Source organism: Pygoscelis adeliae, unplaced genomic scaffold (genome assembly GCF_000699105.1).
Source record: "Pygoscelis adeliae isolate BGI_AS28 unplaced genomic scaffold, ASM69910v1 Scaffold268, whole genome shotgun sequence".
NCBI classification, from domain to species: Eukaryota; Metazoa; Chordata; class Aves; order Sphenisciformes; family Spheniscidae; genus Pygoscelis; species Pygoscelis adeliae.
The window spans coordinates 326,941-350,323 of NW_008825262.1; the positions used below are offsets into that span (position 1 = coordinate 326,941).

Sequence of the window (23,383 nt, forward strand, 5' to 3'; positions counted from 1 at the left end):
GGGAGGACAGAAGCACAGCAGGGAGGTAGGGAGACCAGAGCCGTAAAATGTAAAGGCACCTGAATAATACAGTAAAACAGCATGGGTTTTCACTCAGATCGGGAAAAGAGCCTGGTTTTTGGTTCTGCAGTGTCTGACTGACTGCTCTTCTGTGAATGCTAACACACATTGCAATCACAGTGTCAAAGCCAACGATCAAGGCCAATGCTTTATTTTGGATTAAATACAAAGCTTCCAGAATGAGGTAATTTTCCTGGAGATGTGAGGATGGAAAAAGTTCTAACCAAAGCTGTGACTTAGGGTATGTCTCCAGGGTGGTTGCTGTAGCATAGCCTAGGTTTGTCTGAGCGAGCTGTAAACCCAGCTCTAGAACAGCTAGTTAGGTTCTTGGCAGCAATCTAGCTGGCAGTGCAGAGCCCAGTGTCCTCAACACACTTTCCTTTGCAAAAACTAAAGATGCAGTCTGAACTCAGTCTTTTGGTTTTGGGAGCTGCTCCTACAACAAATCTGAGCTGCCGTTTCAGGACTCTTTCTCATGATAAAGCACAGACCCTGCTCCAGGAAAGACAAGATGCTCCTTCTATTTCATCCTGCCTCTGTCAACACATGGTGTCCAACTAGGAAGCCAGAAGGAACAGGGACCTTAGGTAGATAGATACTTGTCCCCTCAAGGGTGGCTTATCCATTTTCAATCAGCATTTTCCAGGCTTCTGTGCTCATGGCTCTGTCAGCAACTGCCATCCAAACCGACACAGTAAGAGTGTTCTTGTCCATCATCTGCACAACAGCTGGGGACCCTCTCCCCAGTTACCCAGGTGAGGACTTCATGCTGTATTCACTCTCCAGTTACAGTGTCTCCTGCCAAACACAAGGCACAGACTTGTCTCAGCTGAGGAAAGTGGATTCTGTCCAGATGGCATAAGGCTCCAAAGGATCCCTAGGGTTGTCCTGCCTAGGAACATGCTGATGCTCTCTGAATAAATCAGCTGGGTAAAGAGGAGACCCGGTACAGTGGATAGAGACTCATCTCTAATATACCAGGACAACACACTGCCAAGTTATCCTGACCCAGCTGTGCTGTGACTGCTCTCCCTCTCTCAGATGGGATCACATTGCCTTATCCTTTCACCAGTTTAGGGACAAATCCAGAGGTACCATGCTTTTACAGTTTCACATCGCACTAGTTTCTGCCCTGCCTTACACTGAAAAAAGTTCTGAAGGGCTCCACTGATCTGTTAGGAAATTGAATTTGCGTGGCTGTGCTCACTGAACTGCAGGAACTCGGCGCCCCTGAGGACAGCACTTCCTTTGCATCAAACTGAACTGTTTCTGATCTCTTTCATAAAACAACAACCTACAATGGACAAAGCTGCATAAAAGTCTAAAGAGTAAACACATTTATGATAAATTCCTGGGTTTGTCTTTTCTCTGCTTCCCTGGCACAGCCTATTCATGCTTTCCTCCTTGACCTTTAAAGCCAAGCCCCGTTTAGTTGGTTCACAGGTAAGTTAGTTTGCTAAGGAAACAATGAGATTAGTTAAGAGAACACCCAACAAGAACACAGCACGAGCACCAGTGCACAAGAGACATAGCACACAACCAACAGAAGATTAAAGGCAGCCATACTCGGTCTTTGCAGGTGCAGCGGGTACAGAGCTGTCTGCAGTGGAAGAAGCAAGCTCACGAGCTTGCCCGCTAGTCACACTGGCAGGAGTAGTAGTGCGAAGAGCTGCAAAAACATCCTTTGCAAGATCAATGTCTGGTGTCTTGAAGGTCCCTTCGTCCATTTTAAAGTCCTCATTCTGTGAGGGGTTTGTGGTGCTGCCTGAAGCAGCCTCGCTCTTCAGATTGCTTGCGTTCTTGGTTGTCTCTGTTGGGTTCTTCACTGTACTGGGCTGCACAGCTTCCTTTTCAGGGCTCTTGGTGCTCGAGACCTCCTGCTTGGGCTCTGATGGAGCTGGAGGGCTAGTGAGGTTTGCAGGGCTTGGGGCAGCTGGCTGGTTACCAGCTGCCACTTTGGAGGTCTCGGCCATGTTAGCAACAGCGCTGGGGCTGAGCACTGCACCTTGGTTGGACAGGACACTTGAAGACAAATTATTAGTAGCTGGAGTAGAGCTTGGGGTATCGCTGAGATCAACAAGGGGGGCCACTTTGGGGGTGGAGGAGGGTGGTGGTGAAGAGACTGAGGTGGCTGCCCCTTTGGCTGGAGTAGCCTGGCCAGGCAACATGGAGTTTGAGTCAGGAATGGCCGTGGCTGGCAGGGCAATACTGGAGGTCAGCGTAGTGGTCTCGCTGGTGGGACTGTTCTGAGCAGTGGCAAAGGTTTCAGTGATAGTGTCAGAGTTAGTGGTGCCCGTAGTTACAGAAGGCAGCATGTCCTCAACAGTAGCTGCGGTATCAGCGGGGTGCCTGTGAAGAGGACAGGAGTAGAAGAGAAATAGAGACAATGAAGCCCGTAAATGACAGCAGGGGAAAGGGGAGCAGAGTGTAAGAGTGAGAAGGCAGGTGGGTGGTGCAGCAGCAGCATGGCATGTAGTTACAACACACACACACACACACAACATGGAGAGGTACTCAGAGGAGCAGAAACCTTTCAGAGTTTAAATGTGGAAAGGGTAGCAAGGGCTGGCTGGGATGACTGAAGAATAACTAGGAAGAGAAAAAGAGAAAAGAGGACATGTCCTTCAGGAATGGCTTGCTCACGCAGATTTTGGTTCAAGTCTTAGACAAACATAACCCTGTCAACTTGCAGAGACTCTTCTCTTTTAGCCTAACTTTCCTCTCAGCCTCTTCCACTTAGCGTCACAAGGAAGCTTTCTACCAATTCCCTCAGCTTGCAGCCCTGTGCCATCTGTCACCATACAACAAGGTCCCAGTGTAGGACCCCTGAATCCAGTCCCTCATCTTGGCCCTGTCCTTTTGCCTGCAAGTCTAAAGCCTTCATCAAACCACACAGAACGTAATTCTTTTTCTCACACACACACGTAATGCATCTATATATGTACATATACATACATACATGCAGCTCTGAGGTAATGTTTTCTGCCCTTTTGACCAGATTCCAGCCTGTTGTGTTAGCTGGAATAAGGTTTGCTTTAGGACAATGTCGACGGTGTAACTATGCTTTAGCAGCCATGATGTAGCACTGGTTGTCTTAACAAGTACACGGATGCGATGCTGGAAAAACAAATGGTTTATTCCATGAGAAGCCAGTGTGCTTGAGAACATCATCTCAGGCTTATTAACAGAGAGAAAACCTTCATAGAGGAGGATAATTGAGTTAAAGCTCCAGTAAGACTAGCCAAGAAAATCAAGACAATATAAAGCCCAGCTATTCCTCAGTGCTGTGCGTCCGCGTTTCAGTGTTGCTTGTGGAAATAGCCTCCTTTCTCCTCTCACCTCACAGAGACTTGCAGCAGAGCCATTTTACTAGTGGGCCCCACCGCTAACCTAATCAAAGGAGGTGAGCAGTATGCGGGTGGAAGAGCCTGACCGCCTCACCACTGTGACGACTCTGCTAAAGGAAAGGAACCCAACTTTTGTCATCAATCCCAAACCTGACCTAAATATTAACAAGCATTTCAGGAGCTTCCTAAAGTGAATTCCTCCCATTACTACTCCAGAAGCTATGGAGAAGTACTCAGAGGACACTAGAACTGCAGCAGTTTAGGAAAGAGCTTAACGCAGAAAGTTGGCAATACTTAAACCTTGGCAATCCCAGCTAACATGGATTCACAGACTCAGGCCCCAAACAAGTTCACCAATATAAACAAAGCTCATAGGTAGCTCTCAGCCCTCTCACAGAATAATCAGACTTGCCATGCCTCCCCCAACATCCAGAGCATAGCTACTCTGCTGCTATCAGTAAAGAGGACTGCTTTCATCATGGGGCATTCAAGCACTCATCCAGCATTGCTAGGGCAGAGCTCAAGCAGGAGTTGGTGCTAGCTGGGGGCTGCTTTTGCTCTGGATCCTTTGCAGTGAACCTGGACAGGTGCCTGATCTGCACACTGGACAGGACTGGCAGAGACAGGCCTTTCAAGAAACACTGCTTTACTCCCCTTCCAGTGCTGGAAATAGGAGTCACTGAATCCTGCGGAAAAGAGGAGGCATTTCCTCACTGGTAAGTCACAAATGGAGCGTGGGGATTTTACCTTTCTTCCTCTCTTCCTGCCCTAAGTCATGGGCATGAGAGATCAGGGATTAAGGCAACTGAGGGCAACATATTGACCCTGTGCTAAGATTGACTAATGCCAACATACTCTGGCTCCGTCAGTGGGGTGGTCTCATTGGGCTCTGTGTGTTTTCCCCCATCGTGGTTGGGGGTCCGCTCCTCTTCAGTCCGCACCTCCACAATAGGCTCCTTGGACTCATCTTTCCTGTAACAAGGGAATTGCATGGAGATTGGTTCCCATTCACATTAGGTATCCCCCTGCGAAGACATGCTGCAAATGTCAATAGTGAATGATAGAAACAGACCAGCCTAAACAACAGATTACTTCTTTTTGTCACTCCCCCTTCCAGTTATTACCTACAGCACAGCAGACCACTGTGATGTCCAGCATTTGGGCCAGCCATTTAATGGCTACTAACAGGAATAGGACAAAGACAGAGAAACAGCTGAAGAAACCCCTTCCTGGAAATATAAAGCAGAACCAGCGTGGCCCCAGATCTTTTCAGTACCCTCCCATCAGAAATGAGGAACCCAGAAGTCCCTAAAACAGTTTCTTTTCCGGACTTGCTGAGGGGACACACTGGTCAACAGAAGGAGCAACATAAGTGATGACAGTACTCACGAGAAGGCGGCTTTGCCCTCCTCCATGTCTTTGCCCTTGGCTCCTGGGCCGGATTTGCCACATAAGTTGACAGCAATGCACATCAGCAGGCCACACTTGTTCAGGAAGTAGCAGGTGACATCCACAGCCACCAGGAGCAGCACAAAGATAACAATGAGAATACCTACGATGGCAGCAGTCCCAAGGCCTGACGTAGGGCTAGTGCTAGCTTTAGAGACCAAAAAGAGAAGAAAAGAAGGCATTGTAGTTAAAAGGTGAGTTGGGGCTAGTTATGGCTCAAATTTGGCTATGCTTAGTTTCCAAGCATGGGAAACTTACAAAAAGTACACCCTCTCTCTAGCAGCCTTGTGTTATAACCAGTACTTTATCCTAAAGAGGTGCAGGACAATCTACCTGAAAAGACAGATTCACTTGGACCTAATGGGGCTTTTCCCATCTCTTTTCCCATGGGCTAAGGCCTGGAAAGCAGACTACAGAAACCTCTTCTACTGTAGCATGTACCCAGCTGAAACTCTGAAGGGCTCCTGTTTCCCTCCACCACTTCCTCAAGATGGAGGCTGTGTCTAGGGTCCAGAGTGACTTTGGCACTGCCAGCCTGGCACAAGGCCAAGTGTAAGTAAAGCCTAGACTCTGTAGCATGACTTGCCCTGGTGGCACACAGAATACTGGGTGATACCTGTGGGACCTCAGCATTGATTAGCCCCTTATGCGGTGAAAACAAAAGGAGGAATTAAACCCCTTCCTGTTGCTCAGGTAAGACTCAGCTATCCAGAAAGTGGTAAGCTTTTCGTGTCTTCTCCAGAGAGAGCTGAGCAGTGAATGCTCTAGGAGTGTTTTGGCTTAGGTATAGACAACGATCCAAGTTGCCTTTGGAGGAAGCAGATGGTAAAAATAAGCAGACTTGTCACTCTGTTGACATTATCCTGGTCACAGCAGCTGCCCGCTCCACCACACCCAATCTCCACTAAGTTTCCCCAGCTATAGAATAGAAAAAAATACCTTGCCTTTTCCAGTAGACAAAAGGACAGCAGGTGAGAGGTGGTGATGGAGGCCTAGAAAATGCAGTACTAACTTCAGGGGAAGTGCCTTTAACTTTCTACCTGCTTGTAAAATACTGAGTACTTTCTTAGAAACGGGGAGTGGATAAACACATCAGCTAAGCCTGTCAGAGCTTTTGATCATCACAAAACCAACAGGCACAGCCTTGAATGTTGCCAGCTGCAGCTTCCCAGCCTCTTACTATCATACTCTGAACACAAACTAGTTTTTGTTGCCCTTGTTTTATTCAGAATAATTCTTCCCAAGCTGCTGATCTGCAGGCAAAGCATTTGGCTGTTGGCTTATACAGTTCAGCACCTATTTAGATGTACCAAACTACTCAAAAACAGCTTGCTAGTCTCAACCATCACATAATCTGCCTCTCACTATGGGACTGTGCACTCAGCAAAGGCCTCTGCATCTGACAGAGCTGCTTACTGATGTTTACTGAGACAGCTGAACAAGAGCAGAATGTTTGTCATTGTCCATAGGAGTATTTTGTTTTTTTCTTTCAATTAAGATGCAATTCTATTTATTTCTACTGCATTTTTTACCGCTGATGTCACAACCCCCAAACAATTAGAATCTTTTCTTTGCAGAAAAGCCCAGCAAAGCACCTCTTTCCCCTCAGCCCGATCTATGTTGACTTTGGCAGGTGGAGAGATCATTTCCAGGGCTCACAGACAGAGCGCCATACCCTCTGCCACACATTTTATTACTTAAAAATAGGAGACAGAACATCCTTAGCATGAGGCAGATAAATGTTGTTTCATTTTGTGACCCTGATATGTATTAAGGAATCCAGACTCCAACAGGAAAGTTTCTTTCTGCATTTGACTGTATCTAAAAGTCACTCTGAGGCACTCAATTGACACTTAGTCCATTAAATGCTCAGCAGAACATTTGTGCCACAGACCAGATCCCTGCCAGCACCTTGTAGCAAGCTGCATAATTAAATGAATTAATCACCCTCTGATGCATGCAGGGAGTGAGGAGGTCATGTATTTTCCCTCTTCTAATGTATTCAGGATTCTTGCATGGATTATTCAATAATTAACATGTTCTTGTTCACACCAGCTCCTGAAGAAAAAGCTAAAGATGTGTCAAACTTTTCTTCTCATCTAAATCATCTTTCTGGGAATGAGCTCCTTGGCAGGCTAGTAAAGGTGCACTAAGGAAAGCATCACAGACAGGATTACAGGGTAATAGTTCCTTGTTGTGCCTCCAAAATATAGCTCATCTCAGTCACCTGAGCTGGAGTGAGAGAAAATATTTTGTCCTGGGACAGATGGAATTCTCCCATGTGCTAGAAGACATCTTCGGGAAAATTCCATTCAAATGAGAGTCCTACTCTTTGCTTCCTCTCCCCAGCAGCTTTTACAAGACCTGTCAGTATCGGCTATTAAGCCCCTTAAGGTCAGGAATTATCTGTGGCATAAACGACATCAATAGCCTTATACATAGCCCATACCTTGTCTGTGAACCACTGCACATGACCCATGTGAACTGCAAGAACAACTGCAAAAACTGCAAACCTGATAGGACAATCACAGCCTCTGCCTCTGGGGCACAGCCAGAGCTTCTGGGTCCTCAGCAGGCATTGCAACAGTGGCTGTTTTCAAGTGCCTTAGTGTTTACACATGGTATTGGACTTGGGCAAGCTGCTTAATCTGAATAGGAAGGAAGGAACTAATTTCTTCCCTGTGCAGGAGTCAGTTCGCTGTGCCACTGAAGATCAAAAGGTTCAGGCATTCCCATGGGATCCTGGGCTAGCCTGTTACCATTTCACTTCTGGCAATACCAAGGCATGTGTATAAACAGGGATGCAAGGAGCTGGAAATGAAAGAATACCTCTGTCTTTGGCATCGGTATGACTAATGTGGGAAAGCTCATCAGAAAAGATGCTGAGGAAGAAGACGATTCAGGGAAATATCACAATCGTGGTTGAAGAATTAAAAAAATATTACTTGGGAAACTCAGTCAATGTAACTTCAAAAAACAAATGTGCAGGGATGAATTAGGTCATTGTAGCCCTATATGCAGCAGAATAGTACATGCAATAAAGGTACTTTATTTGAGCAAAGATTCAAAAGCTGGAAACAGAAACTGGATGAGCTTAGACTAGGAATAACATAGGAAATTTTAACAGAAATCCCCAAATGAGAGCAGAATGTCACATCTTTCTCCACCAAATTTGGTTGAATAGAAACCTGCTTTACTTTCTAAACATGGATTTTATGCAGATTATTTAGCACTACTGCAGAAAAGCCTGTCTGAATACTCACCTCTCTCTATTTAGGATTAGTAACAGAAAGCAAAAATGGAAGAATAAGATGGTTCCTGTTCCAAGTGACATTTGCCATTCCACTTAAAATGACAATGGCGGGTTCTCATACGTTTGTGTGTGCATGTCTGCATTTCTGTGACTAGCGCTTGGGAAGCAGAGTATTAGTTCTCTGATAGCCCTTGGCAAGCACTAGGATCCATTGGGACAGCAGACGCTCTGCTCTGCAAAAAAACCCAAACCAAACACAAAACAAACAACACCCCACCCCAAACCAGCAAGTACCAAGCCCCACAAAATTACTGATCTTGCTAATTGCAACGTGTACGATGGAGAAAGTACCAGACTTCTACTCAAAGGCCCAGTGATGACTCCATGATTTGATCTACAGCCTGTCTAAATTTTGCTTTTACGTAGCTTCCATCAGCTTCTTGTGAGGCACTGAAAACACTTACAAATGTAACATGAACAAAAATCTAAATGTTCACAGACAGAAAATCTGAAAACAGTTGCGGGCATCCCAGGTTTTATGAAACTTGTCCAAACCCCAAGCACATTATCAGATAACCTGCAAGGTTTTTCTCACAGGAAAGGTTAGAAAAGATCAGATATAACAGAGAAAAGATGGTTTTACAACTAACACGACAGATAAAGATGTTCAGAGAATTGATGCTAGGTTTGTTCTGCCACTCATTTTCTCTGTGACTCCAAGCATCCCTGAAACAGTAAAGCTTCAGCCACTACAACTGCCAGAGATTTGCTGAAGCCAATATAACCAACAGTTCGTAACAAAGATGTGCCCCGCTATCCTTCCACTCTGTCTCTGGGTCCTATCTTCTGTGTTTAGGAGCAAGGGCATAAACTATTTATAATGCTACACTAGGAGGGCTCCTGTATGACTACAAAATAATTCTTAGTTTCCTCAGAAGTCCATTTGGTTTAATTAGCATGAAGACATAGTTCTAATCCAGACTGCTGTGGTCTTGCAGCCACAGAAAACGATCTGCAGCCGATCCTCAAACTTGCAAAGAGCACCCAAGTTACATTAAGTGACTGCGCTGTCAATGACAATTCAACATGAAGTGCTGCAGGACAGCAGTCCACAAGAACTGCTGTAACCTGGTAGTAGACTGACCGGCCCTGAAGTTTTGGAATCCACTGCACCAGGTTAGAAAAACCACCAAGCGCTACTGTTCCCAAAGATCCAATTTCTGCTATGATAGCTACAAAATAACTCTTTTCTCTCTAAACACCCAAAGGAGAGCTACTGAATAGGTCCAAGTCTCCCCTCCTTGTTCCTCCCTCCCTTCCAAACCACTATCCTTCCTACTCTGCCCTCTGCCCCAGGGAGCACAAGCAGCTACAATAGGAAAGGCTGCCAGGAAGAAGAGTACGGAGATGGGAAGAATAAGGGCAAATCTGCAGAGGAATGCCCTTGGTTTTGCGCTATTCTCAGATTTTATGTTTCAGACAATGAAACTGGGCCAAGGTAATTGCCTGCAATGTTTTTTTCTAGGCTAGTAAGAAAGCCCTGCAATTTTCAGTAACTTTCATATCTCTTCCACTAGTTCTGGTTTTATAAATTCTAATTCATGACGTGAATTGATATTCCAAATCTTTCAGAGGCTAGCAATAAAGAAAAATAATACAGGAATCCTTAAAGACCCCATGAACTTGGAGGTTGTTGGTGCTGCATTTCTTTTTTCTGTATATATTTTGTAAAGGAATTTTGCTGTTGCTATAAAATGCAGGGAGTATGTAGTATATAATTCAGTTTCACAGACTGGTACATTTGATTAAACTGATCTACAAATGAACTCACTCCATCCTATAGCTAAATTTATGTTGTATTTAATCAAACTAATATTTAGACACTTAATATCCCTAATGAGTTTGCTGGGGCCTAAAACAATTCAGTGTACCAAAGTGTGTAAATAAACAGTCAGGTTGTTGAGCATCAGCTGCTAACACTGTGTACACAAGAGCACATGTGTATCACCAGTGACTGCTACCGTGTAAATAGATGGTGGACATTTCTGACCTGATCCAGAGCACATTCAAGCTGATGAGAAGCTTTCCATTGATTCCCTTTTGGTATTCTCAGGACTAAGAGAAATAATACTTCCACAGGTTAAATAAGGACACACAAAATGTTAAAAAAAATTCTTGAGTCCTTAATTCTAAAGAAGTGAAGAATTTATTACTTTCAAATTATTTTTTCAATGGAAAATGAGCTTCCTGCAAGACTGACCTTTCTAATCACCCTTATTTTACAGTGTACAACAAAATGACCCATCACTTTCACTTTCTGCAACTCTGTACAGACATCTGCCCTGTCAGAGAGAGCAGAACCACTCAGATGTGTCTTCCTAGGGGGGTCTCAGCTACAGTGTGCTGAGAATGTTCAGGCACAGGCAGACAAAGAGACAAAAAAGGGATGTAGAGAAGCAGATATGATTCCAGGCATTTCAAAGGTCCTACAATATTTGGCAGAAGAGAGAACAACAAACAAAACAAATAAAAATCCCTTTCATGCATCAGAAAAAAAAACAAACCCAGGAGAAAAACTATTTGTTCTCAGTGGATGCTAACAGCTTTAATTTGCAAACTCTCAAACGTATCCTTCAAACAAGGGGTGCCATATTTTACAGACCTCATTCTCTCAGACACTCTGCACAATTTATAGTGGAGAAAAGCAACATGCGAGCAACCTTCTATTCCAAGTGGCAACAGCTTCTGTTTTCACACAGATTTAGGCTCAACAATTTATGCTTGCTTTCAACATAGCTACTAGGTAGCAGAAATCCATAGCAGTCTGTGAAGCATTCCTTCCAAGACAAGAAGGCAATGGATATTTCCCAAAACTACTACTGAACTCCTTTTAGATTGTCACCAACACTGTGTGGCTTCAGCGATCAGCTCCTGGCTTCAAGCTCTGTTATTTTCCTATGACTGACTCCCTTTCTAAGGATGAAAAGGGGAATATGAGCATACAAAAAAGGAAGAACTGTAAGCAAAGAGTGAGTCACCCGAAGATCCTCTTTTTAGGAGTAAAACAGACTGTAAATCTGAACAGCTGATCCACAGTCTGACCTCTGCCACAGCTGCCCTTCTTCTACGCTACTGCAATGCACACACCTCAGTGCCACTGGCTGCTCGTTCCACCCCACCAGCTTCAAGAGTCAGGAGAGCTTCAAAACCTTTTTATCTAGCAGAAACTAGGAGGTGTGAACAATTGCAACTGATGCTGATGGAGCAGAACGTTATCAAACAAGGCCTTCTTGTAAAATGAAGGCAGCCAAAGTAATGCTTTAACAAACATCTTTGAAAATATGTAGAGACTTAACAACAAACTGGAGGTACAGCTGCTGGAATCCCATGGGCCACGTGAGATCCTATAAGGCTCTGCAGTTCATCACACACACACAGAGAAACATCTTTTCTAAGGGTTGAGGTTCCAGCCTTCCTGTAGGTATGACTTGTTCCCATAGAACATGTGTTGCAAGGTTGCGTGTGTGCACTGAAAGTCTGAGTGTTTGAACTTCTTCTGGTTCCAGAGCTGAATCTGTGTCTCATCTCTGACCACAGAAAAGAGAGCTGGCTTTTCTGCAAACTTTTTTAATTTTATTTACATCAAGAATAAGGCCTGGAACCTTGTCCAGCATTGACTGTCAGACCTCAAGGATCCAACGTATATCTAGTATCTGACATGTTACAAATCCACATAAACTGGCAGTAAAAATATCAGTTACGCTCCTTATTTTTACAAACACCGGGACAGAAGCTCTTTCTGTATATATTCCATGTCGACTGGATTCCTGTTTGCCATTGAGTATGGGATTTATTTCAAGTAACTGCAGCCATGTAAACGATCTCTCATCTACTTGACCGGGCTTTGCCTAGTCACCACAGAGAGGAGGCCCCTCAGAGCATGATGCATCTCCTCCACTGCCTTAACGCACCTCTCTTGAATAGGAAGAATGGCCTCCAGAGGTGCTGCTCTCTCTCCATGTAGCACTATGTAAAGTTATAGTTTAGGCAAAATAATTTTAATAACCTATGAGTTGGGTGAGATATGTCTCAATCTCAGCTAGTAACCTCTGTTTGTGGATAAGGGGAAACCCCACAATACAAGCCGATATCAGATCTATAGATGAACTTAATAAATTCAGCTATAGGGGAAGGTCACACAACTTCTCAGTATTATGATTACTCTTGCTGTATTTCAATAACACTAAGGTGTAAACTCAAAAGATCTAACAAATTTTCTATACTCGGAAACACTGGAGGTGAGGGTTTGGTTTTTTTTTAAAGAAATCCACATGCTTTGTGTGCAACACCTTGCACAAAGTTTTCATTTATAATTTAGATAGAAAAGCAGTTCACAGATCATAATGAACAAGGTCTGAATAAACACAGCAGAGACTTACGTGCAGAGCATAAAAAGCATAGTTAGACAAGACTGATGGCAGGGTTTTTTGTTTGTCCCTATTAGAATTTTGTTAGAAAGATTAATCCCATTCCAGACAACTGATAGTATTTGAGACATTCTGTACAGACAGTTCAACAACTATGCCAATAATTTCATCCTTGGCAACCTCAGGCCCACTCACAGAGAAAGAGACCTGGAGGGAGAGACACACCCATTTTTAGAAGAGCATCAGAGCCAAATGGATGTCCCATCAAAGACAATTCATGAGGGGCACAGGGTTTTTTGTTGTTGTTGGGGCTTTTTTGTGGGTTTTGGGGTTTTTTTTAAGTAAGAACAAGAAAAATAATAAAAGTCAACTGAAATTTGTTCAACGAAAGGCAATACACAGAACTTGGTAACAAAGATTGCACCAATTTACACCACGGATTAATCCTGTCTGGTAGTGTCACATGCACAGTTAACCATGAATATTATTAAGGATCAGTAATAATAATAATAATAATAATAATTTAGCTGGAAAGATGACTTGATCCAAGATAATATTTTCTGTTAAAATGGCAAGAAAAGGGATCTCTCTATGAAGTTGATAATACAGTAGTGGAAAACCAGAAAATGTTAGACAAGCATCCATTGCAAATTTGTATGCTCGTGGGCTGTATTATGCCCCAGATCCACTATGGGTCATGAGATACTTGACTGCACACAAGGGACCAATGAAGTCACAAGGATTCAACCACATAAAGAAGAAAGAAAGAAACGTCTTCAGTGTAATTCCCACAAGATGTTTATATTCAGACCACCATATCAGGAAAACATTCTAATGGCCATAAATTTGAATCCACATGCAAAAGCCCACAGAGGCATTTGGGCAACCAGTAGTATTCTCTCTGACAAATCTTCTTTCTCTTTTTATAGTCTGTGGGTTTAAATTTGTGGAATGGGCTTTAGAAACCTTTTGCACAATACAGTGGTGATCAGCACCAGATGTGCAAAGAAATCAGTAAAAGCAGTATCTTAAAAGGCTTTCAATATTGTACCTTCCTTCGATGAAGAACCGCAAGCAAACAACAACAACAAAAAAATCTTTCTTTACATCCATTAAAAAGGGCAAATTCATTACAAGTAACAAAAAAATGTTAAAGAGAAAAAACTTGGCTTTAAACTTTTTTTCCTTGTTACAAAATACTGACTCTTTCAAATGAAACTTTTTTTTTTAGTGTTCTGTGTTTGTGTTTTTTGTTTGTTTGTTTTTTTCTCTCTGAACTGACATGATCCTCTGAAGCAAAGTTATCTGCTTTCACGCCTTGGTGGGACCCAGGCCTTTCCAAGCAAATAGTGCTTTATTTTATTCTAAGTTTCTAACAGAGCAAAAGCAGAGTCACTGCAGAAAGAAGCAATGAAACAAAGGAGGACGACGTTGATGGACTTCCCAAGGTCGCTGCAGGTGCCAGACAATGGTTCCCAGGAGGGGAAAATATGGTTGTTTAAAAACAAATTTGGTGCATGTGGCAAGCGTGGATGTTTCCCCGTGAGATCCAAGGTGACATGTATGACGACAGACATAGGAAAGGAGTAAGGGGAAGAAGGGAGAGGGCAGGGAAGAAAGGACGAGGAAGAAAAAGAAAGAAAGAGAGAAAGAGAGAAAAATAGATAAAAAAAATTAGGTCATAAATATAGAAAACATAAGAATCAAAGGTTTATTTAATTTTGTAAATTAAAATGGCTAAAGGTTAAAGAAGAGCATTAGCACATTCACACCGACAAAAGGGCCGGTTCAGAGGCTTAGCAATGTCCAAAGCTGCAGAGCAGGGTCCAAGTAAGGGTTTATGGGGTTTGCAAGCAAATGAGATTAAAAATGATGGAACAGAAGGCTCAGCGAGAAACACAAGAAAATGGTTATCTGGTATTTGAAAGGACAACACTGCCTTTTACATAGAAAAAAAAAAAGAAAAGCTTTTGTGCAGCAGACAATCCATCTGCCTGTCCAAGTCCTTCCCCCAAAGCCTGTTGTACCAAGGACTTGGATAATAGATCCAGATGACTAAAACCCTGGAGAAGCAAGAAGGTCTCAAGAATACAGGACTGACTTTTCCATTTAGCCTTCCAGCTGCTTGTAAACTACTCTAATGCAATTATTATTATTACCGAAAAGAATACCCTTATCCTTCCAACCACTTTAAGGACACTGTACAGATGATAAGAAAGGACTCTACATGATAAATATACATTTTGTCTGCAGGAAATCCCTAGCTATTACTGTCAAGCAGAGCAATGCCACGTTAGAACCATTGGTTCTGACTTCTCCTATGTAGCTCGTTTTGAAATCAAAATGTAAAAGCTAAACGCCATAAAAACAACAAGACATGCTAAAGGAAAGTAATACACAGAGCCTCTTCCCTACTGCAATTTGGCATACTTGCCTTAATTTCAATAGAGGCCTGTAGACTGCATGTCAGAAAAATCTAGCCTGCCCTCTGGAAATATTTTCCCCAACATTATTACTTTGGGGATCAGTTGAGGGAACCAAAGGGTCTGGAAACACCTTGGAAGGCCTAATAGAAACCAAAGTCCTCTACAAAATGAAAAAAACCTAGAGAAACAGAGTCACAAATCCAGCATAGCCAGCAGTAATCATTTCACTGCACAGTGCTCTACTTGCCCCTGAACCAGAGCACGTTCTTTCTGAGAACCAACTGCATCCATCTATTGCATCAATCCTGCAGCAAATTTGTACTCTGAAACAACTGCTTTTCAAAGCGCTTCCAACATTTCCAAGTGCAACATTTGAGTGGCAGCCTCAAATCCTGATTTGTCCTATGCTTCACACCATACTAAGTGAGGAATAGTTTCAGAGGCCAAAGAAGTTACACCTGTGATAACAAACTGGGCTTCCTGCCCCATTTTTTAGAGGGTCCCTGCCATGTTACTGTCGGATTTAAAGGGCTCAGTGGCATCTGGGCTCGTTGCTCCTCCCATTGCCATGGACTACAGTATGAACACTGTGTATTCCAAAGGCAACAGCGTTCTCAAAATTTGCTAATACACCTGTGCAAGACATCCCAGCTGTGCCAGGTAGATTTGTTATCCCATTGGGCACGTAACAAAGGCTAAAAGAGAATATCAGCACCGGAAGGCAACAACAGTTGCACACAAAGGAATGTGGAGGAACAAAAAGAGTGATCAATACTTTTAACTTTCCCTGGGGAGACACATCACAATGCAAAGGAACCACTTTCTGCTGTTTTCAGCCTACCGCATTTGACTGTTCAGCTCTGAACTGACCTTAAGGCACTCTTTGCCAAATTACCCTCACTTTCTCCTGCCACATCAGTCACAATTGTCCTTCAAATCTGTGAGGGTAGTAAGTATTAGAGCTGTTGAAAATGAGAGTCAAAGAGTAAGTTGCTTGATGAGTTACTGAGGGTCCTTCACCCAAAACTACAGCCTTGTTCAAACACACATCCCAATCTCTCTTTTGCCCCATTTCCCTCCTCCTCCCTATCCTCATCCTCCCTACCATACACATTTTTCAAGCCCCAACCAACTAGGTCACTCATTTGTATGCTTAACAACATTAGCTGGCTTAATCAAGTGGAGTTTCAACATGCAAACTGCACAAGGTCTCAGCTGTTTCCTTCAGACAGGAAGGGAGTGGGCGCAGTGGGGGCAGACCAAGGATTGAATTCTCAGTGCAAGGGAAAGACCGAAGACAAGTCTCTAGTTGTTCTGAAGAAAAACATGAGACTGAGTTAACAATCTAGAAGACAGAATGAAATCAAATCACTCCCTTCAGTATGGACTGTCAGCATCAATCTTGGCATGAATATGCTTAACTCTGGCTGTGCAGTGAGGACAGCCAGACTGTCTCATCAGCTTTAAAGTCTGTCCATCTGCCTTTAACCAATCAGAACTTTAATTTACAGGTAGTCCAGCAATTTCATCCTTGAGGTTTTGTTTAGTTTGGCTTCCACCCTGCCTTTTTTTTTTTTTTTTTTTAATGTGCACTACTACTACCTGTGTAGAAAAGAAATACTAATTGTCCTTTCAACACCTTCCAGAGACCTGCTAAACTCCTAGCATCTCAGCTGATAGTGTCTGCTTGTTTTTCGTAGCATTTGTGCTTCCACCTCACTTTTTAAGCACGCTAATAAGTACAGTCTGTCTGAAACAAGAGTGTCCAGCAGCATTCTAATGCTATTGTTACTTTCCCCTAATGCCCTACCCAACATTATAACAGCGCTGTTTTAAAATGACTGTAATTTGATCTCCATTTAATTTAATAAAAAACCTTTAGACAAAGATTTTAACCCCCTCCCTTTCCAACCGCTAGCAAACTCCTTATGCCTTTATCTCTCCAAAGGCTGAGCTGGATGGACAAATGAGCAATAAGGAAGCCCAAAGCAGATTTGGAAGGGAAATCTGCATTGTGAAAAGCATTGCGAAAAGCATTGCCCCAGAGATCTGAATGGTCTCTTCTGCTTTAGTTTAAAATGGGAATCCTACTTCCTGGTTTCAGAAAGCGTTTTCTATCTACTGCTTTTCTCATCTGGCAATCCTGTTACCCTGATATAAAAAGCCATCGTTCCCTGTAAACAGTCAGACAAGGATTTGTCACGTAGCATTCCTAACAGTGTACTGCTAATGCTGTACATACTGTAACATGGACTACAGTACAGGTATGTACATGGCAAAAACTAAGCTTTGGATGGGTAACCAATTGTGATAATGGCTTTAAGCAAGCAAGTTGTCAGGGTTACTCAGGCACATTAAAGGATGCAGCACTGTTGCATTAATTGGAAGCAGAAAACAATGGTAAAGCTTATGACTGCTGTACCTGGGATCACAGTAGGCTGAGCAGAAGTTCGGAAAGCATAGCGGGCTGGTTTGGACTTCCCTTGCTGGTTTTCAGCTATCACATAAACCTCATACTCTGCATTCCAGTCCAGGGACTTGAGCATGACGTGGTCGCTGCCAGACGGAAGTCTGATCTCTGGCTTCCATTCTGAGGAATCCTTCTGCAGAGCAGTGAGATAACAGGCAGGGATGCAAAACACACAGCACAACATTAGTAGCCAGCTTTGAGAACCCTGTAATGGCTAACTAACAAATGGAAAAGTGGGGAGGTTTCTACACAAGCACACACTCAGCTAATTCAGGGGTGCAAAACATCATGTGCTGTTGGCTCTAAGTGGAGAGGACAAGAGATACTGAAGCAGCCTCTTTCCTGCTCAGAATACTGTTTTTTGCAGAGTTACCACACCTGAAGAAAATCCCTCACTACTTCCTCTCAGCTTTGCCACATCACTAGACTACTTCCATTTCAGAGGGGAAAAGCTGCAACTTCTATATGTCTCTGCCCTGCAAAGCACTTTAAGAGTATTCTTTCATGTCTTAGTATGTCAAATTTAAATCATCTGAGAGACAGAGATTTACCTCTTAACATGGGTCTAGCCTAGCTTACCACTACCATTCTATTCTGCACCATTTAAGGGAGATTTTAAAAGGTGCATACAACCAGTAACTTTGATAACTCCTACTCCCGTTTGAGGGAATCCAGATGTACATTTCACCCAGACGAATTTGAAAAACGCACTGCCAAGGTACCTTGAGACAGTCTTAGGCAGTTTTCTGGGACTGGAGTGTGCTAACAGACTTTTCCGTCTCTGCTGGAATTTATGGTTCTGTAATACTAGATTGTCCTTTTGACATACCAAAGACTCTCCCCATTAGAAGCTCTAAGTAACCTAAAATGCACAAAATGATAGCAGTAACAAATACTCTTGGGATTTCTAGACTGCAGTGCAAAGTTTGCTCTGTGACTTTACTCTAAGGATTGCTCATTTGTAGCATATAAAGAAAAGATTACCGATAGCCAATACGGAGTTAGTTCAGCACCACATCTGCCAGACTTAGTCACTGATAAAGTGTCCCACTTTCTTAATAGCTGGAAAGCTTCCATATTTCAGCTCAAACACACTGGTATAGCTGAGCTGCCCCCAGGTGTAGTAAGACTGAGAAAGTGTGCAGACAATAGAAAAAAGCTTCAATAACTTCTAGCAGTTCTTTCTGCTGCCCTGAAGAGCTTCATATTCTCATTGACCTTGTCTCAAGGCCCTATTCCTCAAGGATGTGCTAAGCAATCTCTCTGACTGGGTGGTTTTTTTGTTTGTTTGGGTTTTTTGTTGTTGGGGTTTTTTTTCCCATATTGAAGGGAAAAAAAAAAAGCATCAAATACCACCTAACACGAAACAAGGGCCACGTTCAGCTTACAATAATACTAGTTGCTCATCACATAGATGTTCTTTCCCAAGACTAGGGCTAGATGTTTTGCTTAGAGAATCGTGTATTTTGCAATCCTGGGTAATTTACAATTAGAGCTGATTAAGTTAGGCCTAAAGGGGAACTGCTTCCAATAGCATCTCTTGCTTTTTCTGTGTCTATACTGACTACATTGAATGTCTTATTCAATAATTTGCAGAATAATTTGGTACTGAAGCACCTATTACTCAATTAAATATGGCAGCTTCAATGACCAATGGAAAGTTATGACTAGATACATGTCTGAAGGTGGGCAATGCTCTACACTATGAACCTTTGGTCCCCAGCTATTTAAGTTGTTGCTGGCAATCCCATCTCCGAAGTATATGAAATGAAATAATATTAAGAGCATGTCAGTACCATATGCTCACAGTTCTACAGAAGACACGACGGAGAAATAATCTTTCATAGTCAAAGTGAAAGGAAAGAAAATGAGACAAAGATTGTGTATGTTGCTTCTGTGCATGTCATGTCTCATACCCTATACGCTTCTACCACACCTGCTTAGCATGTGTTCCCATGCTGGCCTACTTACAAGATCTCAGCTTCAGGGTTGTCTACCTACATAGTGAAGCCTGAGTACTGAACAGGCTAAATACAAAATCAGGCTTGAGTGTCAGTCATACTTACAGCTTTGTATTTGATCAGATAATGTCTAATTGGGGAGCCACCATCATCCTGCTTGATAACATTCACTTTAATGGAGTTTCCATCTTCTCCCATCTGACCTTCCAGTTTGGGTGCGCTGGGTGCCCCTGAAACAATGGTGGATTTATGTTTAATTGTAAAAAAAAAAATAAAATCATTAGGGGAAAAAACACTCATCAAAATCAGAAAAATACTTCATTATACTCAGCTGCTAGGGTATCAGCCTCACTCTGACCCAGACAACAGAGGACACTGTGTATCTAGGGTACAAATATTTGCAAGACCCAAGTATTTCTTGCATTTGGTAGTTTGTTTTCACCAATACAAGTTACCATTTTTGTGTGTGCTGGAAAGGAGTCAGAAGCTAAGTGAAAAAGACCCCACCCTTCCCAAGAATATCCTACGGCAATGACCAGTTCCTTGCTATTTTTGTTGTAAAACACTTGACGTGAAAAACGTCAAGATAGTGTATGTGGTGGCAAACAGGCAGGCTGCTCCTGTGAAATGTACATGTAACAAGCATCATTGAAAAGGGACATTATGTTTGTCATACAGACCTGCGTTTGCACTTTGAATGTTGTTTAGGTTTTGTAGTTGCTGGACCACTCACCGGTGTGCTCACTTAAATGAGTGTGGAAAAAATGGTACTGAATCACAACAGCGCATCTTTTCACTCAGCTTGCTCTGGTGTAACTAATTGCAATGAATACAGGCTGGAGAGAAGTAGAGCCCTTCACTCTTCTGTAATAACCCTTTTTAAAAGAAAAAGCTATCATTTCCCAATTCGCACTCCTGACATCAGCAGAAAACTGAAATGTAATTTGCCTCTGCAGGGCACACTGATTTACCACCACATCCTTTCACACCCATGACTTTACAACTGCTTTTTCTAGCCAATTCCTCCATAACCTGCACACACAATCTGCAGATGATGGTTCCTCAATCTCAACTCAAGTACTTCCTTCTTGAACCTTTACTATAACACCTCTCCTAACAAAAGTCAAATCCACAGATTGTTCGATTACATATTCACACACACACACACACACACACCACCTTCACCTTTCCTGCAGCAAAGTGCTCAAGAGACATGCTTTCTCCTTCCGCTTTCATATTACCCCACGGATCAATTGTTTCCAAAGTGCTCTGACAGCCTGTGAATTTACTATGCAAGAGGCATTATTACCTATTTATTTGTTTTTGTGGAAAAAGAAACCCATCAATCGAATAGCCCCCTGTCCCCAACAACGTAAGTATTAAATTAGCAACTTAAATGATAAAAGAGCACTGGTCTCTCTTTTCAAAAGTGACACAGACCACAAGAGACCTCAGCTCCTGCTAACGTTCTGTCAGTGCCTGGATGCTTGCTTTGCTCTATTTTACGTAAAGGCAAGAAAGGCTTAGGTTCCTCTATGCCAATGCTCATCTGAGATTGGAGTTGGAGCTATTATTTCTACAGCCCTGAAATGTCCCAAGAGTTTAAATGCTAGTCAAGGTCAGTAAGACTTGACAACATTTATCATAAGTCTTGCTGAAGCGTACTAGGTCATTTTACAGTACTTACCGGCTTCTTTAGTATCAGCTCTGCGATGTAGTCTAAGTGCTTAAGCCATGAATTCTGGGCTTAAAAGCTTCTTAAGAACTTTTGACCATTTTAGTTGCTATTCTCTGGAAGCTATTCTGCCCAATTTCTTTATGGGTAATTTGAGCAACACCCAACACTGCACTTATTTGTAAGTTAAAACTTACAAATCAGCTGCAGTTGGCAATTCCAGCAAACTCCTGAGATTAATTACACTCTGCTGGCTGGTCTCATTACAGGGTCCTAATTCTTACAGGTATTTTATATAACAATTAAAGTGGTTGAATGTGTAGGAATTTTTTGCTTTCTAACCTCTCTTTAACCACAGTTATGCATATTTTATGCATTTTGGAAGTATTTCTATTTATTCATCTGAGTGGTGAATAGCTCATTTAGAACTGATTACAGGAAATTTATATATAGAGAATATAACAGACAATGCACATCCTGTGTTTTGCTGTGCACCTTGAATCTAAATACACTTCCCAAATGTTTGCAGCCCCAAACATTTGCACAGGTTTGCTAATACTGAGCACACACTTTACCGTTCTAGCTCAAAGTGACCTACAGTTCTGCTAAAGCAGCTCTGTCTTTATTTGCAGTGCCACTTGTGGTTTGGACAATGGGCTTTTTTGAACACCGAAGTGTGGTGAAATACAATTAAAAGATGATCCAATTCTGCATCTATCCCGAAAAGAATAATACCAAAACTCTGAAATGGTGACATTTGCAACTTAAGAGCCTGAATGTAAGCAAATGAGAACAAAACCATAACACTGAAGTAACATTTGTGAATTTTTAAAAGCTCAGCCTGTTGCCTAGAGTAAAACTTTCAAAATGACTTAGTTGTGTTGCATTATACTAAAAGTGAAAGGAAATAATAAGCCAGTAGTTGTGTTAAGATCAACTCTGAAAGATAACATCAGTCATGGGAATTTACAGGAGCTTCTTTCAGCCCAAAAACCATTCTCAGGTCTAAATCTATTCTGTCTGGATTTGTATTCAGCTACTAATGGAGAGCACATGCATTTCTGACTGGCCAGAGAAAGGTTAATCTTCCAGTATCTTTCAAAAGTTGATCTTCAGAAGTACTTTGAAGCCCTTAACCCACCCCCCTTCCCCTTGTGGGGAATTCAAGCACTTTTTTTTTGGTGAAACATCAATGAGAAAACTGCAAGACCTAGACTGAAACAGTAATTTAAGATTAATTTGATTTTCTTGCAGGCTAACACATGCTCTAACATACCAACTGTTCCAAGACGGTAATTACAATCCATGGATACACAGAGCTCTTTGACATGAGATACATTTGCATTTCACAACATAGGAACTACTCTTAAAGATGTAAAGAGGGAATGCTCCTTTTTTCCATGTTATATTTTTCTTTTCTAAATCCTTGCCTCTGCCTATATCCCCATTACAAGACTCCCATGACACGAGCTGGACACTCTAGAGCTGTATTCCACCCTGTGACAGGCTTCTCAGTGACTGTACATTAAAAACACAAAAGTAATGCTCTCAAGGTGACCATGAAGCTGCCCTTGCATGGATCTCTAGTGCGGTTTGAAGCAGATGGCATGCAGGAATAGGTTTTCCTGTTTATGTTCCAGAGGTGCTATGCACTCCTCTGGAGTTCTCCTGGTTCACATAGTATAGGGCCATTCACATCTCCAGAAAGGACAAAAGAATTTCGCGTTTAACTGATGACCACATTTGCCATCTACTGTATAGACAAAAGGGTGGCTTTTTATTTTAACTGTCAACTGAGGCTGCATATCTGAAAAGCCCTTCCCAGCCCATGTTTCTCCTGGGATTATGAATGCTGAAAGCATTCATAATGCATACAATGCACTGCAGGTTCAAAATTAAACAGGAACAAGCGAGTTCTAGATTAGCAGAAGTACCTCACCTAGGCATACTGAAAACATCAGATTAACCAGGCAATTATATTTTTTTTTCCTCAATCCTAAAAGAAAAATATCACCGCAAAGGCTACTGATCTTGACTGTTGATTTGAGTTGAAGATGCTATTACTGCAATAATTGTGTCATGACTATTAACCAATAATTAAATGAAACCAGAAGCAAATGTCTTGTTCTATCATTTTTTCACACAAGAAACTAGCTCCCGGTAACAACTGGAGGCGGGGCATTCATGGTTACTTATTTTGCTGGACACTGAGCCACTTGACACTGCTGAAACACTTATGAGCAGCAATGCTTAACTGTTGCCATATTTGTAGTAGACTTGATGAATGGCTTCACCGATAACTAGACAGTACAAGA

General features: G+C 42.4%; 1 protein-coding gene across 1 annotated transcript in view; it reads right to left on the bottom strand.

The window, feature by feature from the left end:
• NCAM1 (neural cell adhesion molecule 1) overlaps positions 1-23,383 on the bottom strand; it is a 62,216-nt gene that overhangs the window by 1,343 nt on the left and 37,490 nt on the right. Inside the window, exons 15-19 of the mRNA XM_009329558.1 lie at positions 19,499-19,623; positions 17,385-17,565; positions 4,797-5,004; positions 4,263-4,379; positions 1,627-2,409 (exon numbers count right to left, since the gene is read on the bottom strand). Coding sequence (XP_009327833.1) covers positions 1,627-2,409; positions 4,263-4,379; positions 4,797-5,004; positions 17,385-17,565; positions 19,499-19,623 — 1,414 coding nt within the window. The remainder of the gene's footprint in view (positions 1-1,626; positions 2,410-4,262; positions 4,380-4,796; positions 5,005-17,384; positions 17,566-19,498; positions 19,624-23,383) is intronic.